Raw genomic sequence first — 10,337 nt, 5'->3', positions numbered from 1 at the left:
TGCAAAGTTTTTTACATTTTTGTTATATTATTTTTTGTTCGAATAACCCTTGTTCCTTATAGTTTATTTATTCTTTTTTTAATTATAGTTGATTGATGTTAAGAACTCAAAGTTTAATTTAATGGTAATGGAAATGAATCTATTCAGAAAATCACATACACAAATTACATACACAATCCTATTTTCTGTCAAGAAAAATATATTGATTTAACGTGAGTGCATATGATGCTTCCGTGAGTTTTCCTGACTTAGAGTTTTTTTACAATTAGTTAAAAGTTTTGTATTTCTGAAATATAACAGTACAAACAAACAATATGTAACTAATACTCGTCGTTAACAATAATAATAAAAAAACAAGTCTAGGTCAGATTTAGGTACCAACCTTGTATAGGAAAATTTATTCTTTGTATGCCGAAGTTTTAGCTCCATTCGGTTAGAGAAAACTCAGTTTAAATATCTTGAAAATATGTGATCCCCACCGAAAATGATGTGAATGAAAGTTTGTGCATAAATTTTTTATGGGGGTAAAAGAGTATTATTCGCTTTAGGACAAAAATTTCTTTGGATCAACCCTGCTGGATAATAAATCCAATGACTTCTATATGTAGTTTCTAATTGGTGTTAATTAGATAGACTATTTGTACTTTTATTATAGGATTTTGACGGGAACCTTATTTTGATACCTAGTTCTTCAAAGGGTTTAGTACTGGACTAATTGTTGACTACCAAAGCTTTCGTGGAAATATTTTCGCTCAAGAATTATTAGATCATATTTGATCTATAAGCATCCTGGCAAAGCATTTAGCCGTTGATGATATATCACCTAACTAGCTAGGAGAAATAGTTAACCTATGATTTTTAGTTGATTTTCCATATCAGTTTTTTAAGTTGTCTTATATTATATAAGAGCCCCAAATCTTTTTCAACAAGGTCCCAATGCACCATGCGATTCATTCTAATGTTTTAAGTCTCAGAGAACTTGACACTGTAGTCCTATTTAACTTGTTCTTAATGTTTATTTTGCTTCTATATTTATTCTCACTTTATAAATAGGTGACATGCTAAACATTTTACAACCTCCTAACCAATCTCAACATGTATGTCTCTCAGTCCTTGCGTTTTGTTTTATGCATTACCAAAGGACACAAATGATCAAGATTGACTATAGAAAATGTTAAGACAACAAGACTTATTAATAATAAGAAATCCCACCTAATCAAATCAAATGTTGTCAAATTGTTAAATATTTTTAAACTTCATATTTATTTCTGATTTCAATTATATACAAGTTTTCACCGAGTAAAGGAAGAATTTCTTAATTTAGATCGAAGAGAACACACATCTGGATGCCATTATAACCCGAACTAGTATAATAAATCTTAAGAATTAAATATTCTATAAAATCTTAATATTTCACCCAAAAAATAAACATATCTGTATAATGCAATAGGTTTGTGCTATACGACATCTTAAAAAATGACTGGAAAAAATCTATTGTGGGTTATCCTCCTAGTTAGATGACATCATTAACAGTTAAATGGTACTCCTTCCATCCTAGTTTATTTGTCAAAATAAGGTTTTACAAAATTTTGAAAGAAACCACATACAACATCAATCTTCTAAATTCCTTATTTAATATACTAGTTTTCACACCCTAGTTTTTATTTATTTCTTAATAATTAGAGAATTTTAGTAGAAAATATCGAAATTTTTTGATATATTTTTACTAGAATAATACATTTTTATTTTTTACCTTTATTTTCTAGGCTAAGCATTGTCGGGAAGAAAACATGAAGGCGTGCATAGACCATGGAGTATGGAGATATATTTTTTAATATGGGCATGTATCACAATATGAACGTGTCCGTCAGATTTTATGCATAAAAAAATAGATACAAAACAAAAATATTTTTTACACATAATAGTAATAATAAATATAAGCCACCTCTTTCGATAACAACATGAACATGACTATTTTGTACGAGAATTAATTTAGAATGTTACTAAAAGAGAGTAAAGATCAATCAGATTGCAAAAAGAATATTGTCGTACCAACTACTCCATCCTTGGACTGCCTGTTTGATATAGACCACTCATGACTCAACTGCTCAAGGATACTTACCCCGCTAATCGCTATATATCTCCAAATATGTTCTTTTCCCGGATCCAACTTTGTTACCTTGTCTCATTGTTTTGCGGTTAATATTGAGTAATCATTTTTAAATCATTGTTATGCTATTTTTTCTTGAAATGGTAATCATTTTATATTCAGTTTTCGGTAAGACCAATTGCTAAGAAACAAAATGCGTAGAACTAGCATAAATTTTAAGAAAATTTGGTTCGGGTTCCAACCGACCAAAATCAACACCAGTATGTAGAAAAAAATAAAAACGACAAAAATTAAGAAACCTAACGTATATCTGTTAACGACTTTTCCATAACGATACATGCATGCCCATACGAAAATAAAAGGTAAATCTCCAGAGTCCAGACAAGTAAGTTTGAGAATTTGAGCAGGCCTTCATATGAGGTCGGGTATTTGCTTCCAGATGATGTCGCTCTTGCCTAAAAAAAAAATGCAACGGCCGGTCACCTCTTAAAAACTGTGATCTAAACCCTGGCCTTGTGTGATGTAAGCCTTTGTAACATAAGAGTAAGCTATTGATCACAGTTTTCTACAATGAGGACTGATCTATAGTGAACCTTAGATCACAAAGTTGAGTAACAGTGATCTAATGTTTATGTAAAGAAGGGTGATTTTTCTAATGCATGATAAAATAGTTAACTTTTCCACGAATTCTTACCGCCATTTTACCCGCATCTAATTAAACTGAATCGAAAATTGTAAATCTTCAAAATACAAGTACTCATCCAATTGCTCATATAGTTCTTTCATATGTTGTACGTATCGCAGTTGGTAAACTAGTATAGTTTTATGGTAGTACACTGGAGTTACAGTCTGCCAAGATATAATTCGTAAGAAGAATGCATGTCAACAAAAATTGGCCAATTCTAATTTTAGAATCACTGCGTAGCAGACTAAAGTTTCGTCAAAACATAAATAAAAAATCTTGATGGATCGCTTAGTAAGACTAAGAAAAAACTGCAAACTCACAGATATTCAAATGGTAACGTCCAAATGTGCTAACTTCATGTGAGCGGAGCCCACCCCATGCGAAGGGGTGGTTTTCACCTAGTTTATTCGGAAATGATATATATCCTGACGGATTCTCCCACATCTTATCCTGAAGAGAGAAAAACAGGGACCCTGTCATGTCCCGGTTATGGGGTGTCCACTTGTTAAAGGTTGTCCGTATGCTAATTAGTAGATGTAGTATTAGTAGCGAGCGTGTGAGCGGCATGTGCCAGTTCAATAGTTCTGTTTCTCTTATAAACAATGAACTCCTGTAATTGAAGGTAATGGAATAGAAATTGTTGTTGTTCTTTCCCTCTTTTGAGGTTTTACATTTCAATTCTGCAGAGTAGATCCTGCGGTCTTGAACCTCATTACTCAGTTATAGTGTAGATCACTACAATTGGTATCAGAGCACTCGATTCCTGTGTGACCAAGTGACAATGATGAACAACAGAGATGAGATTATAGCTGAAGTAACGAGTTCAATTGCTGCTAGATTGAAGGTTGAGTTAGAAGATCCATTGAAGGAATTATTGGTTGGTTTGAAAGCTTCGAGGGAATTTCTAGATGCTCAGTTGAAGGACTGGATTGATGACATCAGCAAACTTAAATCAACTGAAGATTTACTCGAACCCTTATCTGGACTTATACTCAAAGTCGACACCGGTTTGGAATTCATTCCTATTGAGTCAAAATCAGTGAGTAAATTCATTCGTTATTCTTCAATTCCTATGGATTCAAACCTAGCAGGTGAAGGAAATTGTATATCTACAACCAAACCTCAATTCTCGCACAAGGATGAAGCCAGTTTTGAAGTTGAAGTTCAGAGACACAATAAAAATTCAACGTTTCTAGATTATCAAGAAGGTAAACTTTTCATTCCTGGTACTAATTTTTTGGTGGATTATCAGAGTAAAAGAGTTTCAACTCATGAGGTAAATGAATTCGATGCATTAAATTTGCATGTTGATGATGACATACAACAACTGGAACATTTGAAGTTTATCAGTGTTGATAACCTTAATCAATTTACTTCTTACTTATTCAAATCGTTTAAGGTAATTTCCAGCTTACATGTATCTCTAATTACTTTTATATGTGTTGTATTACTTCCCTTTGATTATGCTCGAGCCTTATTTGATCGATGGAAGTTGTTTGAAGTTATCAGTAGGGATAATTGTGATGGCAATTTTGTTTATGAAATAAATTTAGAAGTTGGGTACCCTTTGGACTTGTTATTTGAGCACTGAAATGGGTATGAGATTATTTAAAATGGTGATTGTTGTGCTGCTAACAAGCTGTTTTGTAGAAGGACACAACAAGGCAGTATTCTCAGGACTGTTTTGACACTTCATATGACGATGATAATTGAGTATGTTACTGCACAAGAAATGCTTGACCAATGTCTGGCTAGAGATATCAGTTTTCTAACTCAGATGAGACAAGTTCAGAAAGTTTTTGTTGCAACAACTTCAAATTCAAGTCAGAATCTACTGAACTGCACACGCATGAATGTTGGTGGGTTTTTCGCAGGTGTGTAAGTGGTAGAGAAGGTTTCTGTGGTAGCCTGGTTTTTGCTAGAAGGACAATTGATCAAGGAGGGTTGCTGGAAATGGTTGGAATTCATAATGCTTGTGAGCTATGTGATGAAACTTGGCACCAATTTAATGTTCTCTGTATGATTTTGAGACTTCATATAACAAAAAAAATGAATCTAGCACTGTACAACAAATACTCAATAAATTTTCTAGTCGTCGAAGCTGGTGTTTTATTGGTGATGTTGCTTTTGTGCTTTCTCGACAGTGGTTTCGTAGGCAAGTCTATCATCCAGCAGTTGTATGGTTTTTACAAGTAATTACAAAGTAGTAAACTAAAAGATGGTGTTCCTTGGCTCCATGCTTATTTTCTCATGGTGGTAGCCTTAATTGTTAAGAAATATGGTAGATTATTTAAGATCAAAACAGGATACATAGGAGTGGGATTCTGCGAAAGAATGGTGGAAATCCAAAGGATACTTGCAGGAGCTGATGGTGGTGAGAGCATAATGAAAGAACTGTTGGAAGAAACAAGTAATGAGGTGGTTGGTGTTTTTACACATCTAGGAGATGTTGTTCAACAGTATTCAATCATGGTGAATCAGATATACACTCATTCAAGAGTGATGGAAGCTTTATATGAGGGAAAATATATATGTTGCTGGTTTACACAGAACCCTCAATTGTGCTCAACATTCTATATTCTGTAGCTGTAAAGGAAGAAATCTTTTTGTATGAATGGTGGAAATCAGTAATTGTAACATGATGAAAGCACCACTTGTTAAGAGAAACAAGATGAAAGCTATTACGAACAGTCAGGTGGGTGGTACTCTCACCATGGTTCTTACTTGTTATCATTGTCAAGTGTGGGGTTTGCTAATACGAGACGCGAACCCTGAGAAAGCGGTGGGTAAGCTGATATGGCAACTAAATGATGTTGTGTTTAGTAAGAAGATCATATTAAGTGCGGGTTCTTGGCAATCTGATGTTAATGGTGAGAAGAAGGAACATGACCTCAAGGAAAAGATCTAGTTAAAGGTAATATGGTACAATTCAACATTATGTAGATTTTGGGAAAGCTGTATTACGTCAGTGTTTGCTTCAGGATTGGTACCAAATTCTTTCTTAGCCTTATACTTGTGGGGGTACAAAAGCAACTACTTCGATAATTACAGCCTCGGGTTACATAACCCAAATTTTGCTGGAGATTTCGAGGCCTTCCCAAATCATGAGTGGCGACAGTTATATTAGGTTATAGGAAGAAGGAGTTGTAACAAGTACCTTGTAGTGGAAGCTAGGTATTTTACTGGGACTACCGACATGGTTTTAAGTAACTGCAGACCTACACACCTGATTGCTCAACAAAACAAGGGGAAGATGAGGCTCTCAACTCCATGGCTATGATACACAGTTTGCAAGGGGTGAGGATAATTCTTGTTACTACATTACATGGCTTTCTTGCATATACTCCGTACATCAAAGAGTGTATACTTCTTAAAAGGTTTTGGATGGAAATATTTACCATAGTAGCTACTACTTTACAAGTCAGCACAAGTCATCACTGTAATACAACTAGACTAATGGGGAAAATTAATATATCTATCTCGCACAATGGCCTGGTGGAGAATTTCTTGTTAAGATTTTGTCTACTATTTTAGAGAAAGAATGTGCGATGAAGGTGTATTATTCTCTGGTGTTTTACCAGGAGACGATTAAGTCATCAAGCCTCTGTAGAATTTTTCGAGTGTTTGATTTTGTATACACAGGTTCAGGAGTGACTCTGGGAAATAATATATCTCAGTTTACACATCACCACCGATTTGCTAAAAAGGGCTACAAGCAGCTGAAGGAAACCAAGGGAAAAGTTATCTTCCCAAGAAAAGAGTTGCAGGTGACAGTTTTTGTGTCGGTGGAAACGACAGGTTTAAAACTACAGCTCCACCTGCAAGTTCATTGCAAAGAAGTTAACATGAAGATACACGTTCATACCTCAACTGGTAGTGGAGAAAAACCTCTTAAGATGAAAGGTGCTCCTACAGTGATTTGCAATCCCATTTGGAAACTGTTATTCGTAGTTGCACGTGGTGTCATTACTAGTATCTACCCAGCCTTCAGTTGTGAAGATACAAGGCATGTTCACTGCTGGAAAATGATTCTAGGCTCAAGTTTATCGATTATTTCTGAAGGGGACTTGGATCAAGTTGATTGCTACAGTGACACGAAGGAAATCAGCTTGTTAGGGGCCTTATTGTTGAAGTTAGGGAAACTGTATTCATGTCTTTTACTGTGGTGGAGAAGGAGCTGCAACAACTGTGTCCCGAGGTCCAGCTCATCTCATATCCTTGAGGACAAGGATGATTTAAAGGGGTGGGAATTCGTAATGTCCCGGTTATGGGGTGTCCACTTGTTAAGGGTTGTCCATATGCTAATTAGTAGATGTAGTATTAGTAGCGAGTGTGTGAGCGGCATGTGCCAGTTCAATAGTTTCATTTCTCTTATAAACACTGAACTCCTGTAATTGAAGGTAATGGAATAGAAATTGTTGTTGTTCTTCCCCTCTTTTGAGGTTTTACCCTTCAGTTTTGCAGAGTAGATCCTGCGATCTTGAGCCTGATTACTCAGTTGTAGTGTAGATCACTATAGACCCACATTCCATTGCTCTTATCCCAATGTTGAGAACGCTTCCCAAAACCGTTAGATTGGCACTTGGAACACACTGCGAAAGAAAAGCTCGGTGAGTCTATCACCTCCCTGGTTTATTTAGGCGGTGTGGAGAGAATCACTGTTGCAGTAATATCTTTAGACTGAGTACTAGATTAACGTCAAAAGCACATGGTACACTACACGGTCTTTGTTCTTGAAGGAAAGAAAAGCATCGTTCGGAAGCAACGACCCGCACGAAGGCGTGTACAAAACTACAAATTCAAATCATTGTGTATGACTATGGTGATCTATAGAGATTAATATATGGGCATGTATTGCAATGGAAAAGCCTCTGTCGGATACATATATTATATGCAGTGTATGACAAAAACTCACGATGGACAAGTGCCGAACATATTTCATTTCCCTGGCAATAAAGCAAAATATTCTTTTATTCATGAGTGTTTCACACGTGAACATAATGGATATATTTAAAGAATGCTGCTAAAAGGAGTAAAGATCAATCAGATTACAAAAGGAATATATTGTTGTACCTGCACCCCTCCTCCATCCTTGGACTGTCGGTTGGATATAGACCACTCAACTGCTGAAGCACACTTTCCCCATTATATGGTTAGCTCCAAACTTTTTCATTCTTGACTCTATATTTTTCAACACAAAATTGGTTAGAAAGATCAAAATCAACAATTTTCGGATCAAAAACAGTTAGATTTTGATACTGTTTAAATGGACAAAAATGTAAAAATAGGCAGGATGTAAACAGTTTCATCGTATCCATTTTCAAACACTTTTTTTTTAATTTTAATTTACATCAGGATGTATCCAGTTTCATCCTTGCTATTTTTTAAGTTTAAGTCAGGATGAATCCAGTTTCATCCTTTGCTATTTTTTTGGTGTCCATTTCAACCATACTAATTTTTATTCGTCCATTTGAACCATGTTTTAAAAATATTTGGACAAATGACTCATTTTCCGATTTTTCAATTTGTGGTACACCTCATATTGAGTCATCACTTGTTAGATTTTAATAAATGAGAAATGGGTTAATTGCCCAAATATTTTTAAAACATGGTTCTAATGGACGAGTAAAAATTAGTATCCATGAAATGGACACCAAAGAAATAGCAAGAATGAATCTGGATTCATCCTGGCTTAAACTTAAAAAATAGCGAGGGTGAAACTAGATGCATTCTGATGTAAATTAAAAATAAGAAAAAATATTTGAAAATGGGTAGGATGAAACTGTTTATATCCTAACTATTTTTACATTCTCGTCCATTTAAACATTATCAAATTTTACATGTCTTTTTCACCCAGAAATTATCGTTATTGGGTTAATTGACCAATTTTGTGTTAATAATCACTAAACCAAGATTAAAAATAAATTCACTAAACTAAGATTAATTTATCAAAACAAGAAAAGAGAGGGAAATAAATGCAAAAACCAAAAACAGGAGTGCATGAGAGACTTGAGAGTAAAATTGTCGGCAAATCCTACCGACCAAATTTAATACCACTATGCTTAATTTACGGTATTTTCTTGATCCAACTACCAAATCTTGAAAAAAATGAAGACGACCGATCGAATCAGATTATCAGAATGCATCTGGCAGAGACTTTCCATCGTGATACATGCCCATACATATATAAATATATACACATCCATACACGCCAGTGTAACAATCTGTGCACAGCTGCCTAAATGTTGGGTTTTTGCTTTCTAGGTGGTGCTTCTCTTGCCTTGTAAAACGACGAATGGGTACCATGTGCTAATAATTAAAAGCCAAGAAACTGCCATTATCTTAGCAGCAGATTAGTTAGATTTCGACGAACGGGACAACAGACCCGAGTCTCCAAAGTCGTATATATTGAGTGAATTTTTCCAGCTTAAATTATTTTATTTTTTTTTACGATTCTATAAGTTCTTTAAACACAAAATTGGTTAAAAATACCAAAATCAACAATTCCTGGGTGAAATGGACAGTTAGATTTTGATACTGTTTAAATGGACAATAATATAAAAATAGGCAGGATGTAACCAGTTTCATTGTGCCCATTTTCAAATATTTTTTCTTATTTTTAATTTACACATGATGTATCCAGTTTCATCCTTACTATTAGGGCTGCACATGGGCGGGTATGGGCGGGTATAAGATCAAACCAACCTCGCACCCACAGATTGCGGGTTTTTTTTCAAAACCAACCCCGCACCCACAAACAGCGTGCGGGTTTTGTTACCCGCCCGCTGCGGGTTGGGCGGGTATGGGTTTAAACCCGCTTAGACCTGCTTTATAATTCAATACTCATTCACTCACACACATGTTTAACTTAAGTTCACAGATGAAGATTAAGTGTTGAATCTGTTGATTTTTCGATTGTTGTCTGGTGAAGATTCGAAGTTGTTGTTGTTGATTTCTGGTGAAGATTTCTGGTAATTGTCGTTCGTAGGTGAAGGAGAAGAACTGAGGAGGAAGAAGAGGAGAGGCCTAACATAGACAAGAGTGTAGAAAGTGAATGAGGGTTATCAGTTATCCTATCTACTAGTATTAGGGTTTCATAATGGACGGTTAGGATTAGTTTTATCTAATCGAATAAAATCTGCGGGTTTTTTGGGCGGGTATGGGCGGGTAGTAGCTTAAACCAACCTCGCACCCACAGACAGCGGTTTTTTCTTTCTCATAACCAACCTCGCACCCACAACGGGCGGGTATGGACTAAAAAACCACGGGTTTAGCGAGTACGGGCAGGTTTGGGTTTGGTGGGCGGGTCTTGTGCAGCCCTACTTACTATCTTTTAAATTTAAGCTAGGATGAAATTTAAACCAGTTTTATCCTTACTATTTTCTTTTTTGGCCATTTCATCCAAACTATTTTTTACTCGTCCATTTGAACCGTGATTTAAAAATATTTGGACAAATGACCCATTTTCCGCTCTTTAAAAACCATGAAGAATTAAGTACTTTTGGAAATTAAGTTTCTTTACTATTAAAACATTGCGATATA

At 35.3% G+C, this 10,337-nt stretch overlaps 1 protein-coding gene across 1 annotated transcript; it reads left to right on the top strand.

Annotated features, from left to right (window-relative positions):
- The first annotated feature begins 3,434 nt into the window (after positions 1 to 3,434).
- LOC113349388 lies at positions 3,435 to 6,283 on the top strand. Its single transcript, XM_026593359.1, has 2 exons — positions 3,435 to 4,194; positions 4,446 to 6,283. The coding sequence occupies exons 1-2, from the start codon at positions 3,577 to 3,579 to the stop codon at positions 4,506 to 4,508; spliced, it is 681 nt and encodes a 226-aa protein (XP_026449144.1). The 5' UTR covers positions 3,435 to 3,576; the 3' UTR covers positions 4,509 to 6,283.
- The last annotated feature ends 4,054 nt before the right edge of the window (positions 6,284 to 10,337 follow it).

Source organism: Papaver somniferum, chromosome 2 (assembly GCF_003573695.1).
Source record: "Papaver somniferum cultivar HN1 chromosome 2, ASM357369v1, whole genome shotgun sequence".
NCBI lineage: Eukaryota > Viridiplantae > Streptophyta > Magnoliopsida > Ranunculales > Papaveraceae > Papaver > Papaver somniferum.
Note: the sequence above shows the minus strand (reverse complement) of the source record. Positions and strands in the feature narration are given on the sequence as shown.